Genomic DNA, 24,661 nt, shown 5'->3' with positions numbered 1-24,661 from the left:
ATGTCAGAAGAAGTAAACTGCAGAAACCCTAACAATGTTGGGTGGGTGTGAAGTGTTAGAAGAAAAAGAAATGTGGTGAATTTATAGGAGTTGCGGCACGTGCTGATGTGTGTCTAGAACTTACTGTTTCCCAACCCACGTGATGTTAGTCAAATGAATATCTCAGCCGCACGTACAAAAAGAGTATATACGTATTTAGAAAATTGGAAATAGCAATCAAAAATTAAAAAATAAATGAAGGTAATTTAATTTTAACAGCAGGTGCAGTTGGTTGCTGTATGACAAGTTGACAACCGCAGAGGATAAAATTGTTTGCCTTTCGATATAATCTACGCGCTTTGCAGTTTCGTAATCCCACAGTTATATATAAAAGTTAATTACTCATTTCTTTTTATTTTGTTTTAAATTTTAATAATTTTTGTCTTAGTTGTTTCAGTTGATCCTTACAGTAAATATTAATGACTATCTTATATAACAGTATTTTTAGAGATTTTTTTTAAGAATTATTTTTTATTTACATTGATTATTTATGAATTAAAGTTTAATATTTTAAAATAAATATTAATAAATAAAAATATTCTGCTACAATATATTATTTTTAATAAAGCTAAAATATAATTTATAGGTTTCAAAATATTAATATATAAATTTTAATATAATTTATTTAAAATATAATATTTTGATATTTGAAATGTTAAGTGTATATAAAGTTTAATATTATATTTTTAAATAAAATTAACTTTAAATATACTTATAAAATTTAATATTATATTAATTTAATTAATGTTATATTTTTAAATAAAATTAACTTTAAATATATTTAATTATAAACATAGTTACCTTTAAATATATTTAATTATTTATAATCTGGAACAATATACAAATATAAATCTAAATAAATTTAAATTTAAATTTAAATTCAATTATAATTAACTTTTATATTTAATTCTAACATAATCTAAACAAATATACAACTTTAGTTAATTTTTTATTTTAATATTTTTCAATAAAAATGTAATAATATAATTTATCTAATTATTTTTGTTCAACTTTTATCCTATTTCATATTTTTACAAACTAAATTATTAAATATATCTAAAAACATTTCTTTTATTTGTACAAAATACGTTATTAAATATTAAATATAATGATTTTTTTTTTCATAAAATTTTAAAATATAAAATTACATTTATAAATTTCTTTATTTAAAGTCTAAAAATTATTAAAATCAGTTACAATATTTCTTTATTTAGTTTTACATATTAAGTAATTAATATTATAATTATAATATTTCACAAAATAATTTCAACATAATAAAATAATCACGATCATAAATATTATCAAATTAATTATATTTTCATATTTAAAACTTGTAACTAACTTTTAGTGAAAATATTAATCCAGATACAAGTTTTGAGATTAGATAAACACCACCTTATAAGATAAATATACAATATATATTAAAAATAAATAAAATTAAATATCAAGAAAAAAAAATATAATATAACAAATAATAATAAAAATATAATATAAAACACAAAAATCAATCAAGAAAGTGCACACCTCTTATCTTTCCTTTTCCGTCAGCTTTTCTAACAACGTGGCAAGGAGTGTTTTTTTCCGTCAGCTTTTCTGACAACGTGGCAAGGAGTGTGGTAGCGTGTGTATAGAAGGGGCACCACCCCTCCTCTTTCAATACAAACCGCAACGTGCATGGGCATATGCATATTGTGTGTGTCATACATTTTGCTTGAATATGCACTCCTTTAATAAAACAATTACGGTCACAAATATGACCAAATTAATTATATTTTCAAATTTAAAACTTGTAACTAACCTTTAGTGAAAATATTAATCCAAATACAAGTTATGAGATTAGATGAACACCACTCAACAAGATAAATTTATAATATATATTAAAAATAAATAAAATCAAAGATCAAGAACAAAGACAAAATACAATATAACAAATAATGATAAAAAATATAATATAAAACACAAAAATTAATCAAGAAGGTGCACACCCCCTCCTTTTATTTTTTCATCAACGTCCGCAGGAAGTGTGGCTTCCTGTGTATAAAAGGCGTACCACCCCCTCTTCTTTCCATACAAACTGCAACGCGCATGAAGGTATGCATATTGTATCTTGCCACACATTTTGCTTAAATGCGCACCCCGTGTATACCAGCCCCTGTTCTTTCGGTACAAACCGCAACACACATGGAAGTATGCATATTGTGTCTTGCCACACATTTTGCTTGAATGCACACTCCCCCGTCCCCACCCCACCTTTTGTTTTGCTTCTTTTGTAGACCATGTTGACAAAACTATTTATTTTGGTAAAAATAAAAATAAAAATTATTTTAGGTATTTTTATTTTTTAATTTATATTAGTTAAAAAAGCCACTAAAATAACAAATTGATGAAAATAGAAGAAGTAAAAGTATAATTTATAAAAAATATTTATTGAAACTCCAGAGATGTTTAGGTATACTTTATTTATTATATGGAATGAATTAAAAAAAACAACTGCTAGAGAAAGATGAAGTTTTAAAATTATAGTTTTTTATAATTGTAAGCAAACACAAATCATCCTCTGCTTACATAAAAATTTCTTAAAAATAAATTACTTGTACGAAAATTACTTTTTTTTAGCCTAAACAAACAGCCAAATAGCACCCTTTGCAAGCAACAAATTTTATATTAAAATCACCACAACTTAATTTGTATTTATGTTCCTAAAATTGGCATATTGACTAATATATAAAATAACCTTGGTCCTTAATAAAATTCTAGTTTTATTATAAATTGCCAATATTTTTATCAAATTTTAAAAATAATTAGTTTGTTATAAAAGTTTTGTCTGAGGATAGCAAGGCTCTATTCAAAATTCTAATCATCATCCTAACTTTGAGTCAGCCCAACAGATTGTGTTTCGTGACTAGAGTCGTGAGATTACACACATGATTGTTTCATCAATCATTCATCCAGGGCGCTGATACTTAGATTTTAATTTTCAAGTATGCTATGAACATCATCATATTATCAACATCCAGAAGAAATAATTTGTCAATTGTCATGGAAAATGGAAATCACCCAGAAAATGTAATCATAGACAAATCCCAACCAATTCCGAATGAACGAGTGCGCAAAATTCATGATAAATACAGGATCTCTAATATTAGATTTGTACATGGACAAATTCTACAACATGCAGGGCCACCAGAGCACATAGCCACAGACATGGCTCTCCAACAATCACCATTAAGCTGTCACAGAAACTCACCTATTCACCGGAAGGAAGAAATCATAACGTCAATAATTGTTTAATTGTCTTTAAAACATATCTTACATATCTGAGAATGGGGGATATAAGATTTTCAAACAGTTTAAACCTCTAAAAGACATACCATTGACTCCAGAGAACCACTTTTTTGATTTATATGATGAAATAATAACTCCTTCAGTTGCTATCTTTTTGATCTGTCACTTAACCCAAACAATGGTCATGTTAATAAAATTATAGTATTCAACATGCATAACGACTGCTAAGTGATCAACGAAAGACCTTAGCGGAGTAAATCTCCATCATCATATTTAAGGTTATTTTTTGGTAGATTCATATTTAAGTATTTTAAGTGGACGTATTTAACAATTCAAAGGTATAACTATGAGCAACAACAGAGCAATTAGTTAACAATTCTGATGACAAGTTGAGTTTGAAGACATGTAATATATTGAAAAGAGCAAATAGAATGAGTCCTTATTATAGGTCCTACTAATATGGGATGGTCAAAGGGGTAAAATATTGAAAAGAATAACCAAAGAAGCATACAATTTTATGAAAATTCGACTGGTAACTCTTGGTAAAAGCCACTAACATAGAAGGATTTTCAAATTCTCATTTATATTAATTTTGTTAATATCAATAAAAGGAGTTGTATTGAGTGGTAGATTAAGGAGAAAGGAATGCAAGCATTGTACATGAGAAGGAAACAAATGACTACAAAATCCCCTCAGTATTCATGCACCCCCTTGTACCTTTCCGAACATCCTTCATTTGTTTTGTTGGGGGAAAACAGTGATAGATGGATATCCTATTCTTGTAAACACTCATTTGATTTGACGCTCCTTACTTTATTGTTACATCTTATCACCTACCATATCTATATTTTTCTTTCTCAAGGTATCAAATAGCATGGGGGTGTCCAAGCATTTTCAAAAAAAAAATCATTTCAATAAGTTACCTTTCATCTATAGAATTAAGTAATTAACACCTCGTTACCTTTCTTCTATATATTGATAAAACTTCATAAAAACAAATATAGTGACATTTGCAACACTGAACAGCAAAATGAAAACTAAATGCAACAACGACAATCTAAAATAACCATACCTCGAAGAGCTGAAGTGAAACCACATGTAGTTAAATGCTGTGCAAGTTCCTCCCCCAATTGCTTCAGGTCATTTGGTGCAGTTTTTTGTTCAGGCAAAGGGGAAACAATTGCTGTCTCGGATGCCAGACTTACAATTGCAGATAACACTTGTGGCTGTCCACTCCATTAATCATTCGATATAAACAGATAAGAACACAAACTTAGGTTACAATAATAATATTCAAAGTATGTATAATTGAAGGGAAAATTGAAATCAGAACAAAGTCAATACTATTATCACTATCACTCTTATTACTTACTCGGCTTTCTAATATTTTTTTGACGCTATTTGCACATCCCTCGCACATCATTCCCTAAAGAGTGAGAAGTGAATTTGAATTTCTGGAATTTGATACCGTTTCAGAAAATGGAAATAGAGGAAGCGAGGAGGTCCAACTTACCCCGACGTGGAGATTAATGACGGCATCGCCGTCGGAAGAGCACCGCAAAGGCGTAACAGCGTTGAGGCGGCGACGAAGTGGCGTAACTCTGCCTCTCACCAAATGGCGATGCTTTAGAGGCTTGAAAAGCGCCACCGGAGTCAGCGTCGCACGCGGCGCAGAATCCATTGCGACCGGAATCGGAAACGGAATTGAAAGAGACGAAGACATGAGCACCTCACAAGACCAATTACTCAACGCTCTTGTTATCGTCAATGCTAGAATAATTATTAATAGGTTAAAATTCATTTTTATTCTCGATACATTTTTTATTTATTTAAAGTTTCTATAGTTTTTTTTACAACAAATTGTGATTTAATGATTTATTATATAATTATTAAATTATAATAAATATTGATTCTCTATAAAATTATTTAACCTCTTCATTTTTATTTTTGAAAGAAAGGGACAAAACACTTGAATCATAAGCTAAATTAAAATTCACGGGAAAAACTAGTCATACAAATATAAGTCCTAATGACAAATAAAATAAAAGATAATATAAAAGATTACATAATAGATAAACTCACATGTTTTATTATTTATATTTATGGTGTTGACTTTGTGTGTCATATCATTTGGTTTTTATTGTTGTATCTTATGGTTTAACTTCTTTTAATGTGCACATGAATTAAATTTTAATGTGACTTGTTTCGAATAGTAGTATTGAAAGTTTAAATATTTTGTTGTAATTGATTAAGACTCGTCTATCAAGTTAATCATGTCAATTGATATCCAATAGTTGATCCTTGATAAATATTAGTTGACCTTTAATTAATAGAATCAAATTAGTATAAATTAAATTTGGATCAATGATTCAAGATTTAAAAGATACAAAACTAATCATCAGTTGAAATTTAAATATTAATCATTACACCGCGAGTTGTAGTAGCTACAATCCATGTACGGTAAAGAAAGTCAAAATCAAGCATAAGTTGCAAACTAGACAACCAACCTAATTTTTTAACTCTATAAGAAGATCAAGGCATTCTATCATGTGAATGTGTAATGTGTCCAAACACTTGAGACCGGCAAGTTCCATCCCCAAAAACACCTATAGTTTTATTGAATTCCTAAAGTGTAAGCTACAAAAGGCATTTTGAGTTGTTCAAAATTTTAACATAAAGAAATAATAATAAAGTCAAAATAACAAATAATTTGAGTAATAATACAATGACAAAATAATAGTCCTAATTTTTTTATAAGACTCAAATATTTAATTTATCAAAACTAAGAAACTTAGTTAATTTATTTAATAACATCAAATTAGTCCTAGTTTTTTTTTTCAAAAGTATCCTTAATATTAATGAGACTCTTTTTTTACCAACTACTTATTTAAATGAGAGATGATTATAATTAAGAGTATTTCTTGTAAAAAATAATTAATGCAAAAAGACATTTTAGATTGATTATCATGAAGAAAACCAACTAACACATTCATTTTGGGTCTTATAATTTTTATTTTAAAAATTATTCCTAACATTAATGAGACTTTTATTCTACTAGTTATTTATTGAATAAAGAAATACAACTTTAATGAATAATATTTCTTGTAAAAAAAATTAATGCAAGAGACATTTTAAATTGATTCATATAAAAAGAACCAAATAACACTTTTAGTTTGGATCTTAAAAAAAGGGAAGGAATAAGGAAGTTGCAAAACATAATGCAACCATCACAATAATATCACATATAAGTAAAAGTATATTTACTAAAAGGAATTATATCACTTTACAAATATATTAAAAATCTTGAGTTTTTTTAACAATATATTCATTAGTATGAAATGTAATAGACAAAATGCATGTAACCACCTAAAGTTCATAAAAAGATTCTTATAATCAAATGAAGGATCAAGAGAACATATGTTCTATATCCATTAGTCAAATTTTGCATATATACATGGTTACTATGAATTTAAAGTATTGATACAAAGTTTTAGCGATTTAGTCAAGCTTATTATTATTGAGTATCCATTATCCAATACAGTATTATAAGAGTCATTAACTAACCTTTTGTGATTTCAGTTATGTCATAATGTACTTAATAATTTTCTATCTTATTCAATTAGTCACTTATAAACCAATATGGTTCGCCTTGACCCCCATGTTGTTTAATATAAAAATATAGAGGAAACAATTTAAAAACAACTTTTCATTTAAGAGACAATGTACCCACTAAAGATTTTCAACTTTGAGATCTTAGAGCACCACAATTTATATCCATAAAATAAGATATTTTAATTTTTAAAATAATTTTCCCTCCTCTAGTTTTTATGTAACTCAACTTAAATATGCATCACATGTCTATACAACTCAACTTGATCAAGATACTTCATACCACTTAAGCAACATACAACTTAATTAACTTCTCACAATAGACAACTTCCAAAATAATTAACTTAAAAAATTATTGTATATCATTATAGATTAATACATAATGAACTAGAATAAATCATCAACATATATATCATGTAAACCACCAACCTATTTCAATATTTAATCAACTAAGTTAAAAATTTCATTTAGCATAACTACGCTCAAAGCCATTCCTCCTGCATTAGACACCAATGAGGCGAAGAACCTCTCCTCACTCACATCTAATGTTAAACCACCTACACTAAGCGAAAATGAGATAAAGAGTCCTTATACTTATTTATTATAAGATATTTTTTTTTTATAAATATCAATAAAAACTATTCCATTATGTGAGGCATCTCATGTAACCTCTTGTTATTAAAACTTTTTGTAGTCTCATGTTAAAACAAAATGATGTTGGATTCAAGTGTAAATTTGAGATTTGAAACAAAGTATGTAAATAGAATTGAAGTGTAATAAAATGTCACAATGGGATTTGTGCCTTGGAGAATGACAAACTTAAGTGTGAAACAACTTTAAGGACTTTCACCAAGTTTCATATTAAAACAAAAAGTTAAGAATCGATTAGATAGAATTTGACACGTATTTTATATATTGATTTTAATTAATTTTGATTTTTTGGTCTTAAATCTAAATCCATCAAAATCATTCATATTTGAATTATTTTTTATCTAATGATTGATTTTATTACTAAAATAATTAGACAAATAAAAATATTATATTAGAAAACTTGTAAAACACAATGTCATGATATAAAGTCCAACTAATAATGATTACATACTTAAAAATATTTTAAAACTTGGATAGTGATTAACTTGGTAACATAGTTTTAAAAATTGGTTTGCATCAGTTGAAAATCGATTTGGGCATTTAATTCAATCAGATGCAATCAACTTGGTATAAATTCGCTATTTTTTTTTTGGTTGAATCACAAAACTAACAAGTCAAGGTTGGATCGATCCATCATTTTTAAAAACATTTAAAAATGGTCACTGGTAGGTAAGTATCATGGGGTTTAAATAATAAAATTTATAATGAGAGTCATGGTTTTAATTGTGAGTCATAGTAACCACTAGAGTACCATACAATTTTTTTTTTTTGATCAGCTAGAGTACCATACTATTAGTCTATCTCAACATTAAAGTGTCACGTTAAAGTTAACATGTCATGTCATTTATTATCATTCGTTACAATTGATAGAGGAAACTAAGAACTTGTTTAAATAATTTTTTTTTTAAAAAATACTTCCAAAAAAAAAAAAAGAAGAAAAATTGAAATAAGTTTTTTTTATAGATAAAAACTAGCGAGGAGATTAGTCACTGGTTGGCGGTAGATACTCTAGGGACGAACAAAAAAAAAAGCTTATGCATAAATTAAACATAATATTTTGAAGGAATTAATAGGAGAAATTTTTTAAAAATTAGACTATTAATAAACTAATTTTAGCTCAGAGAAAAATGAATTTTCTCTTTATTTTTCTATCCTATAAGTATTTTTTAAAAGAAATTTACCTAAATAATCTATAAAATTTTGTGATTTTAAAAATTAAAAGACCAAAATTACATAATTAAAAAAGGAAGATCAATATCACTAATAAAAATTGTGAGAGATTAAGAATATATTTTATCTAACTTAATTTAATTTTAATATAAACTAATTTTAGTTCATATAAATTTTTAAATTTATTTTTTTACGATAAAATTTACAATTTCTTTATATACAACCATATCTACCCTTGGAAATCCTACATCCTACTAATGGGAGAAATTATCTACATGAATTTACAGCTGGAGAAAGTCGGGTAATCAGGTTATTCAATCACCTATTCTATCCAATCCATAACGCGTCACTCAACTACTGGTCTCAAACCCCATTTGCATAAAATAATTACAGACAACGTTTTTAAATATTTTTACCTTTTCTCTTTACTTTTGACTTTTTTATTTCTCTCTACGTTTTTCTACTATATAAAAATTATACAGAAGTACCATTACTCTTTTGCAAATAAGAAAACGTTAATTCTATTCAGAATATATATATTTTTGTTAATAATAAGTTTTATTAAAGAAATGTGAGAGAGACTACGTTACTCTGTGTAGTACAGTATAAATACTAAAGAGTAGTAGCACACAGTATCAGTTTTTCCCTTTCTCACGTTACTTTCAGAATTGTGGTGGAAAGGAAAAAAAAAAAAAAAACTAAAAGAAAAGAACAAAGTCTCTGTCTCTCTGTCGTTCGCGTTGATCTCAGATTCAGTCTTCGCCATGGCGGAGGGTGCTTCATACGGACTGCGTCGCTCATTAGGTCATTTTCTAATTGCTTTTTTCTAATCGTATCTATTGCTTCTTAATTTCTCCTTCAATGCTTCGATCCTGTAATTTTAATTGCTTATTTGACGCGATTTCTCGTCACGGAGCTTGCTGGAATTTCAATCCTCAGCCACTGAATTGTGTTTCCTTCGTTGAATGAGACTAAGTGTCAGTTACTGTTTAGTGTTAATGGCTTCGCTAATGAATTGACCCAAACTTCGGCTCTTACTTAGGTCGATTTGGGGATAACTATTTTGGGATTTTTGAGTCCAATTAGGCTCTGTAGGTGGAAATGCGTATTTGGCACTAGGTTCGGACGATATGAACTATTGATAGGTATTGCTTCACTGCATCCGATTTTCCACTTGACTGGATTGTAAGTGGTGAACTAACACGCAGCTCCAATCCCCCCAAATGATAGTGTTGTTAAATTTGTAACTTTTCAAAATGATTTAGTTGGATGTAGAAAGCACGGTGCGTTCGAGGGATTTTACTTGCAGAGAAAACTAAAGATAACTAAAAGAAGCATCGATTTTTCCTAAGTCAGATTTGTTATTAGAGACTAAATTAAAGGCTATAATTTGTCAATTTCTTTTTACATCCTATCCTTGTTGATGCAAAACGTACAAGAAAAGGTTGGATTCAGATCAGTGGTATGGTATGGTAAGGTAAGACAGCCGCTTTTACTGTTCTTGTTTACTTTTATGTTATGTGAAGAGATTTGACGCTTTAAATGAAGATTCATTGAGGAAAGAAGAAATGAATTTGAATGAAGGATACATATCAGCTATTTAATTCTATCCATATTGAGATCTGATGGCTAAAAGAAGAGCCTGGAGGAATTAACAATCATTCAGACGAAATAGTGACGGAGTAGATTTTCTGTTATTCTCTCTTAAATGGTGGGTTGCTATCATGAACCTCTAGCCTTGTTTGTTACTTCAATCTTACACATCTATTCATTCAAAGAGAAAGTTAAAAGGTTGGTAACTGACATGTGATTTAATTTTTTGAAGCAAGCAAATGCCTCTTGTCATGATATGATGTAACGCCTTAACTTGGTGCTTGGTGGAGATGCTACCTATTTTATCACACAGATGATTGACATATTAGTTATTCTTATCAGTTATATACAAAATGGTTGGCGAATTCTGACCATACCTGCTAACAATCATTAGCTGGATCAGAGAAGAGGATGTAATGATAGGGACTTGGGTATTATGGGATGCTCATGTCCCACATTGAGTATTATGGGGTGCCCAAGTCCCACATCAAGTATCATGGGAAGCTTGGTGGAGTACTTAAGTGGCTTGGTTCTCCCCCTTGGTAGCTACCTTTTAAGAGAGGGTTCTCCAAGTGCTTGAGTGCTAATCATGTAGTGTCTGTATTTGATAATTTTACTCAAAACCAATGATGTCAAAATCATGTTAAAGATCACAGGATTGCACAATCCTATGATTTTCCAGCCAAATTGTGTTCAAAATTGGTTGTGGGGTTGTTTTTCTGTAAGATTGTTTTGAATTGTGATCTTCCTTGTCCTAGATTGTATGATCTGTGCTGTATTGATCTTCCTTTGGGTAGGGTTTTGAAACAAAACCTGTTTTCTGATCTGATCAACTTCACATACCCTAAGAAATATTGACCTTCTCCCTCTCTTAGTACTCGCTGACTCTGATTTGCACAGTATCTCACACTCTCTTGCTTGCTTTGCCTCATCTCAGCAATAACTCCCTCTGTTGCTTGCTTTGTCTCTGCCATTACACACTGGGGTTCTTCTTCTTGTCTTTGTCTCACACTTTCTTAGAGGTTTTGCTCACTTCATCTGCCATAAGTGGTACACTGGGGTTCTTCTTCTTGCCTTCTGCTGTGCCTTATCTTTGCTGTTGTTTACAAGCATATCCTTGGTTCTGCCTCATTCTCTGTAATAAGAAAATCTCCATTTTTGACTTTGATTTATTGCAGTTCTGACTTTGATTTTTTTACTTTAATTTGCTAAGTTTTGGCTCACATATTGGCTAGTTATAAAATACTAGTCTTGTATTAGCTAACTTTCCTAGATAATATGTTAGTATGTTACGTACACTATATATATATATATATATATATATGGATTATGTAACTTAATATCACATATTCATGTTTATACAATTAATATATAGTTATCAACAATCCCTAAAAATGTAATTATCATATACACCGTGTAGTATTTGTTTTCACTTGTAATTACAGGGTATCTAAAGAGATCACCCTTAACAAAATCAGTATTTATCAAGTTATCCTGTGTACGTGACATACATTATATAGGTTAATATGAGTATAAGAAAAGTTGCCCATATAAATCTTTGAATATAGCTTAAGTTTAGTTCAGTATTATCATTTATAAGATATTTTTCTTGTCTCTGTCATTTTTATCACATGTATATCTTTATGTATAATTCTGCTTCATTTGGTAGGATCTAATGATCTGTGTTACAACCCTTCAATTTATGATTTTTCATCCCCTGATCCGGTGTAAGATTTTGATTTGGCAACATTGCTCAAAACAGCTTTTCAGACCAAAACACCACAACATTTTGATTTTAAACTATTTTGAACACAAACTAAACTATTCCAAATAATCGCATAAAAAGACTAAAATCAAACAGATTCTGAAGAAAGGAATATTTTGGGTAGATAAAATGATGTTTTGGATGGACTAATAGGATGCTAAATTTGTATACTGGGATACATTGACCTCAATACTGCACTCATGACTGACAGTGTAGGTGTTCTTTTCATGTCTTTTTTATCTTTCCTTTTGATTATGTAACAAAAATATTCTTATTGATTTATGTGACTTTTGTGGCCTTGTTTTGATTCTTTACTCTTTCTTGAATAATTGTATATGTGATGTAATTCAATGATCAAATGTTTGACTGAATGCCTTATTATCAATGTGCAGATATTCAGCAATTACAATTTGAAGCCCAGCATCGGTGGTTGCGACCTGCAGAAATTTGTGAAATTCTTCGTAATTATCGGATGTTTCATATCACATCAGAACCTCATAACAGACCCCCAAGTATGGTTACTGCATGTTACTGATAGATTAATTGGCACCTGTATATATTATTATATAAATTTGTATATATATGGATTAGACACATCTTTCTTGTTGCCGAACAATGTGTTTTGACATGGATGTATTGCCCTCCATGATTTAATTTAACTGTGTTTTGGCTGAACAATTTGTGTAAATTTTTTAATTGTTTGTTATCTGAACTTAAGGTATTCATGTTCCAATAGATCCTATATATTTCAGTTCAAGGAATACAGGCACATTGGGTAATTTTGTAAATATTTTCTTCATGAAGTATGGTAGAGAAAAAGCATCTCATGATTAGTGCATAATCTTGACAATTCTGTAGTTTTTAGGATATTATTAGTAGTATTTTGTTGTTTTGCTTAAATCTTTCTTTGTTTTTAACTTGTGTCCATCTTTTAGCTCCTAAACCTATTCCTATCATTACTTCATGCTTATCAAGGCGTCAGTTAATTACTTGCATTTCATGATTCCAGGTGGTTCACTTTTTCTTTTTGATCGGAAGGTTTTGAGATACTTTAGAAAGGATGGGCATAATTGGAGAAAGAAAAAAGATGGAAAAACTGTGAAAGAAGCTCACGAAAAGTTGAAGGTAAGCTTATAATTTGCTTCAGTTTTGAGTTTATAGTTAATCAAATCTTTGTTAGACTAGCATATATATACAAAGATGATTGGAATTTTTTCAATTAGTCTTATCCAATTGGAAAACATTTTTTTATTATTATGATTATATAGTTGTTCACTGGGGTTGTAACATCATTCAAGCAAATTTAGGTTGGAAGTGTTGATGTGTTGCACTGCTACTATGCCCATGGAGAAGAAAACGAAAATTTTCAAAGACGAAGTTATTGGATGCTTGAACCGTGAGTATGAATTAATTTACTTACAAGATTTTGTGTAATAAGTCTTGGAAATTAAAGTACATTCATATTTCATGTCTTTGTTGCTTTGAAAGTTTCTTAGCAAATACTGTATTAGTGCATTTGCTATCATATCTGATGTCAATTTGTTGATAAAAATTTTAAAGGGTGTTTTTACCCTTAAACTTAGTGAACAGAGCTAAATTTTTGTCTTTCCTTTGGTGTTTGTATGCTTCAAAGGAGTTGCTAGCTTAGACATGTTGATTGAGAAGAGAAGATATACTGCATTCTTCTTACCTGTTCCTTTTGTTTTTAATATTTTTGAAGGATTTCTTGTCCTACCCTTATTAGTGATCCACTAATACACCTATTTCTCCCTAATATAATTTCTTTTTTATCTAATAAATTGTAGGTAACGGTTTTTAATTTTATTGGGTTGTAGCTTGGTACAGATATTGTGGATATATTACAGATATTGTGGATACAAACATTATGGTTATTATCCTCACTATCAATTAGGAATATGATTAGATTAGTTTCCAAATATTAGAGATTAGTATCTTTATCATTTATTGTATTCTCTCTATAAATAAGATTGGTGTGTGTACAACAATCCACACAATTCCTGAATTACAACATAGCTATTTTGCTGCATCTTAGTTAATTTGAGTTTTCAATGTATGTCTGCTGAAATATTTTATGTCTTTGTATATTTAATGAGAATATGGTTTTCTTTTTAATTTTCTTTTATTGCAGGGATATGATGCACATAGTATTTGTCCATTACTTGGAAGTTAAGGTATTTTGTTCACTTCTTTATATTGTTGCTGTTATCATTCTTTCTTGTTTCTACAAGCGGTTGTGTATATTTACCAGTTATAACTCTTTCATTTCTAGCTTTTGGACTATATCTATTTTGACTTTGTTGGAACATTTTACATACATAACTTTATTGTAGTCTGTGTCTTCCATCATGAATAATTAACAATACCATTGTAAATTAACAATATCATTCAGTCATTTCTGTGGAAGGATATGGTGGCTGTGTCAATTTGCAAGTAAAAAAGGCATTGTTATGGTCAATTTTGGTTTTGGTTATTTTTGAAAAAATAATCATATTCTTAATGCTTGTTTGGTTTCATGTTAGATTTCTATAGAATTATGTTGAAATACCAATTAACATGATTTTAGGTAAATTTTCACATGTTAGGTTCCACGTTGAGGAATTGATTCTGAGTTGAAACAATGTCGGGTAGCTTATGTTAGATAAAAAATTTAAACTGAGTTTTACTACTAACTTGCTTTTAAATAAATCACATCACTCCAAAATCAATTTCATTCAAAATCAATTTTGCCAACATTAATCCAAACACACACTTGATAGTTCTCGAGAAGTCAGAAGACAAGTGAATTATTTCTCCAATATAGGTGTGTTTGTTTAAGTTTTTTTTTTAAAAACATTTCTCCAAAAAAGTGAATCCAAACAGTTTTTGTTTTTGTTTTTTTTATTAAGCAACTCCTATCTGCTTAAAAAACACCTTTTTTAGAATATATTTTTTTAAAATTTTAAACCAACTGGCCCATAAGGTGACCAGACATGCACACCCATTTATCTTTACTAGAAAGGGAATTTTATCTGGGCTTGCTTGATGAAGGAGTTTAGGAAAGTCTAAAAAGGTTAAGTATAGATATATAGGAAGGGTATGGTTTAAGCCTTTATGGCTTCTCAGGGTACAAACCAGATTTGTTCTCTTCTATTTCTTCTTTAGTTGTCCATCTAATCTGGAAGGAGGGTATTACATATACTTTTTTCCCCTTCTAATTCAGATGCTATATGAGTTCCTTCTGTATATCTTGCCATGAGGATTGTGGAAAATATGCATTTAGTATTTGTGGTTGGATTCAAGCTGGTGGCCTGTGTCCAATGGGTTAACTAGGAAAGTGCTTTTGTTTGATGCAAAGTATTCCGCGTCAAGAGTTGTGCCTCTACCAACAACTTAAGCTTTTGGCATGGTGATAAAAGCACATGTGGTCATATACAATATTTTTTTTTTTAAAAGATTGTGAAATCAGGCAGAAAGAATTTGATGCTGTTCAATATAGAAGAATATGTATTTTGATTTTTTGGTCTTGATTGATTTGAGTGTATGGGTGACTTATTCATAGATTTATTATGGCTTTTTTTATTTCTCAGGGTAACAAAAATATTGTAGTAAATACTGAAGGTGATGAGGTCCTATCAGATTCCCAAAAGGTCACTTCTCCATCATCTAGCTTTCCCACAAATCATAGTGGTGTTCCTTCACTGAGTACAGATTCTGTGAGCCCAACATCCAGTTTGATGTCTTTACGTGAAGATGCTGATTCTGGTAATTCTGCTTAAATATATTTTACAAGGGTTCAAAATTTTATGTGGTCTGTGAAGTGAATTAATGAGCTAACTCTTCAAATATCTTATGTACTGTTCAACAAATATTTGCATAATAGTTTGGCCCATTTGGTCACCCACCCTTAAATGGTTTAATCATAATTCTTTCCAGAGGATATCCACCAAGCAAGTTCTGGGTTGCGCCCATTACATGAGTCACAACATATGGGGAATGGTCCATTTACGGGAAAGATTGATGCTGGTTTGAACAGTTCATATCCTATGCATCCCCTTTCAGGTTACCTTCCCTTCTTTTTCCTTATTTTTGTTGTCTCATGTATTTTCTAACTCTACTAGGAAATATCTGACACATGGTTCCCCCCATATATATCTTAAAAAATATTTTTAGGTGATCATGGACAATCAACAATTTCTGGAGTGGATTATATCCCAGTCCCAGTTGCTCACGGGGATAAATTTAGAGGAAATGATACTGCTTATATTGATGGTCATAAAACACATGGTGTGGCACCATGGGACACTGTCTTGGAAAGCACCGCCAAATTTCATAATGATCCTTCTCTTGCATCATTTCCTTCCATCACATCTAGTTCAACAGGAAACGTCCTTGAACAAGACCATACCATTTTTGGTGACCTCATAATGAGCAAAAAAGGTCTCACTGCGGATGCAGAGATCTCTCAGTCTCTCCAAGCAAATTGGCAGGTACATACTATTGCTGCATAGTATATGTACCAATAGCATTATCTCTCATCTGTGATTTTTTTGTTTGGAATGGAAATCCTAGTTTCTTGAACTGCTATTTTCATTAATAACATAGTTAAGCTAGCTCAATGATGAATTTATTGGCTATCTGGTATTGGGCTGCTTGTGTCATATCAAAAGGTTTTGAATTGTTTCTGAAACTTTAGAAATGCTACAATTCCAAATTTCCGTTTAATTTGTGACTTGAACTTTCTCCAGATGTATCCATATCAAACCTTTTGTCGAGATGAATATTTATTAGCTCAAACTCTTACTAGACAACTCACTGGGTAGCCATGGCTTGGTATTAGCTTGGCTTGGTGTCAGTTTTATCTTTTTATTGCTTAATTTGAAACATATTTTTAACTTTGGTTTCTCTTATATGTAATTTCAACTTACTACTACTTATGAGATTTAGCCAAAAATGTAAATTTATTCATTTTGTTATTTAATTTTATGCAGATCCCTTTTGAAGACAATTCAGGAGACACGCCAACTTTAACCCAATCATTTGGCCTACAATTTGGATCTGATTATGGCACCGGTTTACTAGGGAACTATACTCGTAATGCAAGTTCTGAAATTGCTCCAGTCCTGTATAATTTTCATGGTGAATCAAAAGAGCAGACTATGCAGCAAAACTATCCAGAAGAGCATGCAGATGAACAATCTCAATATGCAGTAAAATCCAATTCTGCAAATAAAATTCCTGATGAAGAAACCATCAATTATGGCTTAAATGTGAAGTACGCATTATTAGACAGAGACGAGAGCCTGAAGAAGGTTGATAGCTTCTCTCGATGGGTTACTAAAGAACTTGGAGAGGTGGCTGATTTGAATATGCAGTCCTCACCTGGTATTTCATGGAGTACAGATGAATGCCAGCATGTGATAGATGATACCTCATTGAGTCCATCTCTCTCTCAGGACCAACTGTTTAGTATAAATGATTTTTCACCTAAATGGGCTTATGCTGAGTCAGAAATTGAGGTACTGATTTTGTGGATATCTACATCTATATCTATAATTATATATATCTAGATATATTATGACCGATGGTTCTCTATCCAATTTTTTTTCCAACCCTACTTTCCCTTCTAATATTATCACATCATATATTATAGTATTATACTATTATATTATTATTACTATTATATCATTATCATATATTCATACATTATATTAATATAATATTCTATATGTAAAAATATTAAATTTCTTACATATATTATTATAATATTTATGTCTACAAAATCAAAACTTTAAAATTAATAATAAAAATGTTTTATTATTATTTATATAAAAATATTATTAATGTTTATTATTATTATTATTATTATTATTATTATTGTCTATGCATATTATAATTAAGGAATCATACAACCTCCAATTTGTTTTAATCATTTATATGATTTTTTTCATGTCTATTTTTCTGCCAATTTAAATAATCTTTTCATGCTAATTTTCACTTTTTTTTTTTGTTTATTTGCATTATTTTTTCACTAATTTGAATTATTTTTTCTCACCCATTGGAATGATTTTTGTCTTTTAATTTTTCACTCATTTGCATTTTTTTCTGGTTCGTTTAAATGAATTTTCCCCACTATTTTTTTGTTTTGCCTGTTTACTAATTGCATGTTTTTATGATCAATTTTATAATTTTTATCCCTGTTTAAATAATTTTTCTTGCCTATTTATATAGTTTTTAGTTATTCATCTGATTTTTTTTTGCTAGTTTTACTTGTTTTAATCATTTTTCCTACTTATTTTTCTTGCTCATTTGCATGATTTTTTCTCTTATCCATTTTGTGCGTATGTTAATTCACATAAGATTTATGTTTTTATAATAAATGTGTATGCACATCGTACATGAAATCTAGGTCATTTGATTAGGATTGTATATAATAACACCAGTGTAACTTTTACTAAGTATTATACCTCTCAATAACTTTATATTAAATGTGAATTTTGTAAATACAACCGTTAAATTGAAAGTTCTTTACTCTTATATCATATATACAAAATTTTATATTAATCCAAGATAATTTGATACTTCATTCTTATAAAACAAAATTGACATAATGTATATATTTCAAAATATATTAAAATATGAACAATTTGATTACCTTCAAGTTGTTGTTCAATTTTAACAAAATTTGATATAAACATATAAAGTGGTTGGATTTACAAAATTTACATTTAATATAAAGTTATTGAGCGGTGTAATACTTAGTAAAAGTTATACCGGTTTTATTATAACCTTCCTTTATATATATATATATATATATATATATATGTTTTATAAGCATTTTATAAAGTATAAGAATTTTAACCGTGGGTAGCTTGGGAAATTAAACTAGTACTTTCAATATTAGTACTTTCAATATTGAAGAAAGGAAAAACAGTTCAAAGAAAATAAGAAGGTATCAACTTATACAATGTCAGGTTTCAAGCCATTTTTTTTTCTGCTAACCTTATATAAATATGTGTACATGGCATTTTCATCGATCATAAGGACTTTTTCTTTTCTCCTCAAATATCAAATGCTTGTCCTAGTCAGAAGTTTGCATTTTTTGCTCTTAATTTTTTAATTTGTAATGTTCTCCATTTTTTATATTTCTTCTACATCTTGGTATTTCATAATGCATCCTGACAATCTTCCTTCTTTTCCCCTCCGCATTAGTATGTTATATATGATAATTGGTTTTACTCCTTTTCTATTTGAGATTGAGTTTGTTTCGAGATAAAATGAAAAACCATTTTTTGTTTGATTGACATCTTATCCTGTTAAAACCAATACAGGTGTTGATTATTGGATCATTTTTGAAGAGTCAGCCAGAGGTGACAACCTGTAAATGGTCCTGTATGTTTGGGGAAGTTGAGGTTCCTGCTGAGGTTTTAGCTGATGGAATTTTGTGCTGTCAAGCTCCACGTCATAAGGTTGGTCGGGTACCTTTCTATGTAACATGTTCGAATAGGTTAGCTTGCAGTGAAGTGCGGGAATTCGATTTCAGAGAGGGCTTTGCTAGAAATGTAGATTTTGCAGATTTTTATAACAGTTCGACTGAAATGTTGCTTCATTTGAGACTGGAGGATTTTCTATCTTTGAAGCCAGTGGACCCTTCAAATCATGCTTTTGAGGGTGACTTGGAGAAAAGAAACGTGATTTTTAAGCTTATATCACTGAGAGAGGAAGAGGAATATTCGATTAAGGAAGAGTCAACTACAGAATTAGATATATCTCAACACAAAGCGAAGGAGCATCTGTTTCTCAGGCAGGTTAAAGAGAAGCTGTACTCATGGCTTCTTCACAAAGTAACTGAGAGTGGTAAAGGGCCAAATATATTAGATGAGGATGGGCAGGGTGTGCTACATTTAGCAGCTGTTCTTGATTATGATTGGGCCATAAATCCAATTATATCAGCTGGAGTTAATATCAACTTCAGAGATGTTAATGGATGGACAGCTCTTCATTGGGCTGCATCCTATGGCAGGTAAGGTTCCTTGAGATTTATTCCTCTTTATTGAGTTGATTGAGCATAAGTTACGTCTGATAATCTGGTTCCCTGATATTCCTAATGCATTTTGACTTGTTTCAAGTTTGAATTTGTTTGTCCTAGCATATGAATCTAATTTAAATATTTGCATGAATGGACTCGTTCCCCCATCCACTCCCTAATATTTAAATTGTTTGGTGCTATGTTATGAAGAAATTTTTAGAATAAGATTTGTGGCTTGTATCCTTGCTAAGTCAGCAAGTCAGTTAGTTGTCAGTTTCTGTTTTGGAAAGGAAGTTAGAGTTTAAATAGTGGCTGGATAGACTGATTTCATGGATTCTTGAATTGTAATCTTTCCTGTATTTTTCCTATCAATAATAATACTCGCTTTGGATTCCTTTCTCATATAGGTATTCCTATTCATTCTTGTTCTTTGAATTGTTATGGTTCCTAGTTCTAAGAGAGTTCTTAACATGCTAAACATTAGAACAGTTTTTCTTGTGTAAATTATCTAACATAGAGTTATCCCTACAGCAATTGCGTTGGTTAGGCAAAGGCAAATCACTGAAGATTTTCTATTGTTTATTTTGCTTTCAGCATTAGTCAAAAGTATAGGGTTTTTATCCTCAAAAACTGTTCTCAATATATTTTGTTCAGCATAACGTAAAACTTTTCCTTATGTTATTCTTTCTCCTCCTTTTTTCAGAGAGCGGACAGTAGCTGTCCTTGTCTCCATGGGTGCAGATTGTGGAGCATCAACAGATCCATCTCCAGCATTTCGATCAGGTAGATCTGCTGCAGATCTTGCCTCTAGTAATGGACACAAAGGAATCTCTGGTTTTCTTGCTGAGTCTTCATTAACTCACCACCTTGAAACCCTCACAATGGATGATCAAAAGAGCGGTCAACAAGAAATTTCAGGAATGAAAGTGGTGCAGACAGTTTCAGAAAGAACTGCAACACCTGTGATCTATGGTGATATGCCAGATGCCCTCTGCCTGAAGGATTCACTTACTGCCGTGCGCAATGCAACACAAGCTGCTGATCGTATACATCAAGTATACAGAATGCAATCATTTCAGAGGAAGCAGTTAACTCAGTGTGAAGGTGATGATCAGCTTGGGTTGTCAGATCAACAAGCTCTTTCCCTTCTAGCTTCTAGGGCAGGCAAATCTGGACAAGGAGATGGTTTAGCCAATGCTGCTGCAACACAGATACAGAAAAAGTTTCGTGGTTGGAAGAAAAGAAAAGAATTCTTGATGATTCGTCAAAGAATTGTTAAAATTCAGGTTCATTGATCTGCCCTTTTTACTTGATTTATTTTTTTTAATCTTCTGGACGTTTTTTTAAGTAAACTAGAATGTTGTTAGATGTTCTTGATTTCTCATTGAATCATCTTATCAATTATTATGCCACTATGGAAATTAAAGTTGTTAAATTGATTACCTTGGAGATTTTGATCGATAATAACTCGGTATAAGAATGGAATAATGCTTCTGTTAACTTTTCCATCTCTTTGCCTCTTCTATAACTTGTGTATACATGTGGATCACACATTGGATTGTCAAAAATTGGAGAAAACAGTCCAGAATGTGAGGAAATCATACATTAAAATATTCTTTATAGTGAGTTCATCTTTCCATGCATTTACTTGTTGAGTTTTTGTTTAATATTCATCAAAACATGAGATTGGTCACCTAGTGGGCCTTAAAAGCATTCATATGTCATGGCAGATCCAGTGACAATTAAGAACCCTCTAGGGAGCAGTTTTCTCCCAAGAAAGTACACCAGAGGAAATCAAATATAGCACTATTGCCTTAAAAGTCTTTCCTTCCTTGCCCTCCTGCCACGACCTGTAAAGTAGTAAATTCAAATTGTGGACACAGCTGATATTCACAAAAAAAGGCTTTAGTTAAAAAAAAAAATGTAAAACTTAGGTGTGAAATTGATTTTCCCAGGCAACTCTGCTCTTCCCCTACTCTGCTAATTGTACCTCATCCTCCCTTTTCCCACAAGAAAATGACTACTTAGACTTTCCTGTTTTTGTTCGTTGTTGTTCCTATTCTTCATTTCTGTGTCCCTATACTCTTAATACATGCCTCCACTGACTGTTGAATTCTGTGGTGTCAAGGCCCATGTAAGAGGTCACCAGGTAAGGAAACAGTATAAAACAATTATCTGGTCCGTGGGAATCCTGGAGAAGGTCATATTACGTTGGAGGCGCAAGGGTAGTGGTTTACGTGGATTTCGACCAGATGCTGTTAATAAAGTCCCCAGTCAACAAAATGATTCTCCGAAAGAGGATGATTATGATTATCTCAAGGAGGGACGGAAACAAAAGGAGGAAATAATCCAAAAGGCCCTATCAAGGGTGAAGTCCATGGCTCAATATCCAGAGGCACGTGCTCAGTACCGGCGTCTGCTAAACGTTGTTGAGGACTTCCGTCAAACCAAGGTATTTGTTAACATCTGGCAGGTGTCTAAACTCACTAATATTTGGCTAAATAATGTGCTCATAGTCATTTGATATCTGACAGGCATCTGACAAGGGTTTCCTCAATTCTGAAGAGACAGTCGAAAGTGTGGAGGATTTGATTGATATTGATATGCTTTTAGATGATGATAATTTCATTCCTATAGCATTTGATTGATCTGCAGCTCCCATCTTCCCCACTGTAAATACATGGCCAGTTGGCTTTATTTGGCATTGGGGAGTCCTAACATCGCCTTGATGTATATATTTCTAATCAAAATTACTTGGATCCAAGGCTGCATATAAGTAGATTATGATAACTAGCATGCACTCTGCTTTGACAAGATATTGTAGTCTAATCAAACATGGTTTGATTTTATTTATGATTATTTTAGTATGACAGGATGATTCTGTTTATAGATGGTTGGGGATTATAACATAAATGATGTATCTTGCTAAAGTATTAAACTGCAATTTGTACAGAAGTTTACTGTGGCGAGAGGAATTATATACTAAGTCTTAATTATGATATCAAGCTTGTTTTATCGCTTGCATTTAAATTTCTTTTTTTACGAGTTAGTTCTACTTCTGCAAGTTGTCATTTTAGTTATAGTTTTTCTATAGAATTTTAACGTCGACATTGTAGAGGATATATAGTTTGTTTCTGATTATCCCCTTCACTCATATCCCTGCACGGACTGATAAATGCTGAGTTTTTGTTAGTGATCATGACATAAATTGGTGAATTTAGCACATTTTCAACTTGAAAAACTTGAGGAACTCATCTTTGTTTCAATCTTCTGTATGTCCTACGCCTGTCTTAAACTTGTAACGCGGGTTGGTCATGAGCTTACAAATACCATCGTGAAATAGATTTTTAAGTTTAACCAAGAGTAATGTTATATTAGTCTATACTTAATTTTCTTAATATTTTATAAAGAAAGTATTAAATGAAAAATAAATATATTTAATATTTTAAAATATAAAAAAATAATACTATCTTTTTTAGTAAATAAAATGATTAATTAAGAATATGAAAGATTTAGTATTCACTTCATGTAATTTTCTGTTTAATTATTTTTCTTTGCTTGATTTTGAAATGAAAAGAATCGTAATCAATGACTGTTAATAGTCAATTATGAAATATGATAGTCTATATATAATGTTAATAGTCAATTATGAAATATGGTAGTCTATATATAATTTTAATAGTCAATTATGAAATATGATAGTCTATATATAGATATTAAATAATAAGTTTGTATTTTACATTTTTATCTAATCAGTCTGTATAAATAATAAGTTCAAGTTTTACATTCTCATCCAATAATAATTTACATAAATAATAAGTTTATTAACTTTAATAATAATTATCTTAAAATTTATATAAATTGTGATTTATTGATTTTTTATAACTTTTTTTATATTGACAATGTATTATTATTAAATTCTTCCTATATTATTTTTGTGTAGAAAAAAGGAAAAAGATAATAGAAAGACTCCAACGAATTCTATGAGTGAGAGGTTATTATGAAGAGAAAGACTTACTTTGTACTTTTTTTTCTTCTTTTAATATAGTTTAAGCAAGACATTTTCTTTTATTCGCTTGAATCTATTCTCATAGCTTGTCGTATATCAAGATGACCATAAGTCCCAGCACTAATTCATCCATCAAGTGGGAGATTTTCACTGTTGTGCATATATGTGCACTGCATATGGATCATTAGGGGGCAAGTTCCTGTGTTCTTCAGAAAGGGGGGTGTACACGTGGCAATACCCCACCTCGTACACCTAAGTGACTGTTTGTTTCCACGCGTGTGATCTCGTGGCTTGTTGGATGCGATGATGACAATGCTAACGTTAACAAATAACAACAGCTTTTTCTTTTTGATTCCTTTTGTTTTGGGCCATCAAATCTGGATGGGATTTGACTTGGCTTTTGTGCTATTTATTCATTCCACCAAACACAAACACTGCATGCAGCGTTGACCCTTTCAAGTTTGTAATAATAACCACATCCACTATCATATGCTTATGCCATTTTTTTTAAGGA

The 24,661-nt window shown here is 30.5% G+C and overlaps 2 protein-coding genes across 5 annotated transcripts; one reads left to right on the top strand and one right to left on the bottom strand.

Annotated features, from left to right (window-relative positions):
• Positions 1-3,007: 3,007 nt before the first annotated feature.
• On the bottom strand, positions 3,008-5,099 carry LOC109805170 (copper-transporting ATPase PAA1, chloroplastic). Of its 3 annotated transcripts, none has more exons than XM_020367169.3 (5): positions 4,838-5,099; positions 4,697-4,750; positions 4,397-4,550; positions 3,411-3,489; positions 3,008-3,286 (listed from the first exon to the last, which is right to left on the bottom strand). In XM_020367169.3, the coding sequence occupies exons 1-4, from the start codon at positions 5,045-5,047 to the stop codon at positions 3,464-3,466; spliced, it is 444 nt and encodes a 147-aa protein (XP_020222758.2). In that variant the 5' UTR covers positions 5,048-5,099; the 3' UTR covers positions 3,008-3,286; positions 3,411-3,463. The 3 variants fall into 3 exon arrangements, with proteins under 3 accessions (XP_020222758.2, XP_020222759.2, XP_082923710.1); XM_020367170.3 differs by having other exon boundaries at positions 3,411-3,483; positions 4,838-5,098; XM_083067584.1 differs by lacking the exon at positions 3,411-3,489.
• Positions 5,100-9,383: 4,284 nt separating this feature from the next.
• On the top strand, positions 9,384-23,162 carry LOC109804786 (calmodulin-binding transcription activator 2). Of its 2 annotated transcripts, none has more exons than XM_083067582.1 (13): positions 9,384-9,558; positions 12,505-12,624; positions 13,122-13,237; positions 13,420-13,508; positions 14,262-14,304; positions 15,700-15,874; positions 16,046-16,171; positions 16,283-16,599; positions 17,101-17,628; positions 19,441-20,132; positions 20,842-21,424; positions 22,267-22,590; positions 22,673-23,162. In XM_083067582.1, exons 1-13 carry the CDS (start codon positions 9,519-9,521, stop codon positions 22,784-22,786), a joined length of 3,267 nt encoding a protein of 1,088 aa, XP_082923708.1. In that variant the 5' UTR covers positions 9,384-9,518; the 3' UTR covers positions 22,787-23,162. The 2 variants fall into 2 exon arrangements, with proteins under 2 accessions (XP_082923708.1, XP_082923709.1); XM_083067583.1 differs by lacking the exon at positions 9,384-9,558 and adding an exon at positions 9,638-10,465.
• The last annotated feature ends 1,499 nt before the right edge of the window (positions 23,163-24,661 follow it).

The sequence above is a fragment of the Cajanus cajan genome, chromosome 1, assembly GCF_000230855.2.
Source record: "Cajanus cajan strain Asha chromosome 1, NIPB_CcT2T_4, whole genome shotgun sequence".
In the NCBI taxonomy this organism is placed as follows: domain Eukaryota; kingdom Viridiplantae; phylum Streptophyta; class Magnoliopsida; order Fabales; family Fabaceae; genus Cajanus; species Cajanus cajan.
The sequence above is the reverse complement of the archived record's forward strand: the minus strand, read 5'-3'. Positions and strand labels throughout refer to the sequence as shown.

Coding starts and splice junctions, on each gene's coding strand:
- LOC109804786 (XM_083067582.1), top strand. CDS start 9,519: ATGGCGGAGGGTGCTTCATACGGACTGCGTCGCTCATTAG. Junction 12,625..13,121: donor ACCTCATAACAGACCCCCAA/GTATGGTTACTG, acceptor TCATGATTCCAG/GTGGTTCACTTTTTCTTTTT. Junction 16,172..16,282: donor TCCTATGCATCCCCTTTCAG/GTTACCTTCCCT, acceptor AAATATTTTTAG/GTGATCATGGACAATCAACA.
- LOC109805170 (XM_020367169.3), bottom strand. CDS start 5,047: ATGTCTTCGTCTCTTTCAATTCCGTTTCCGATTCCGGTCGCAATGGAT. Junction 4,751..4,837: donor TCATTAATCTCCACGTCGGG/GTAAGTTGGACC, acceptor CTCACTCTTTAG/GGAATGATGTGCGAGGGATG. Junction 3,490..4,396: donor TTTCACTTCAGCTCTTCGAG/GTATGGTTATTT, acceptor GTTTGGGTTAAG/TGACAGATCAAAAAGATAGC.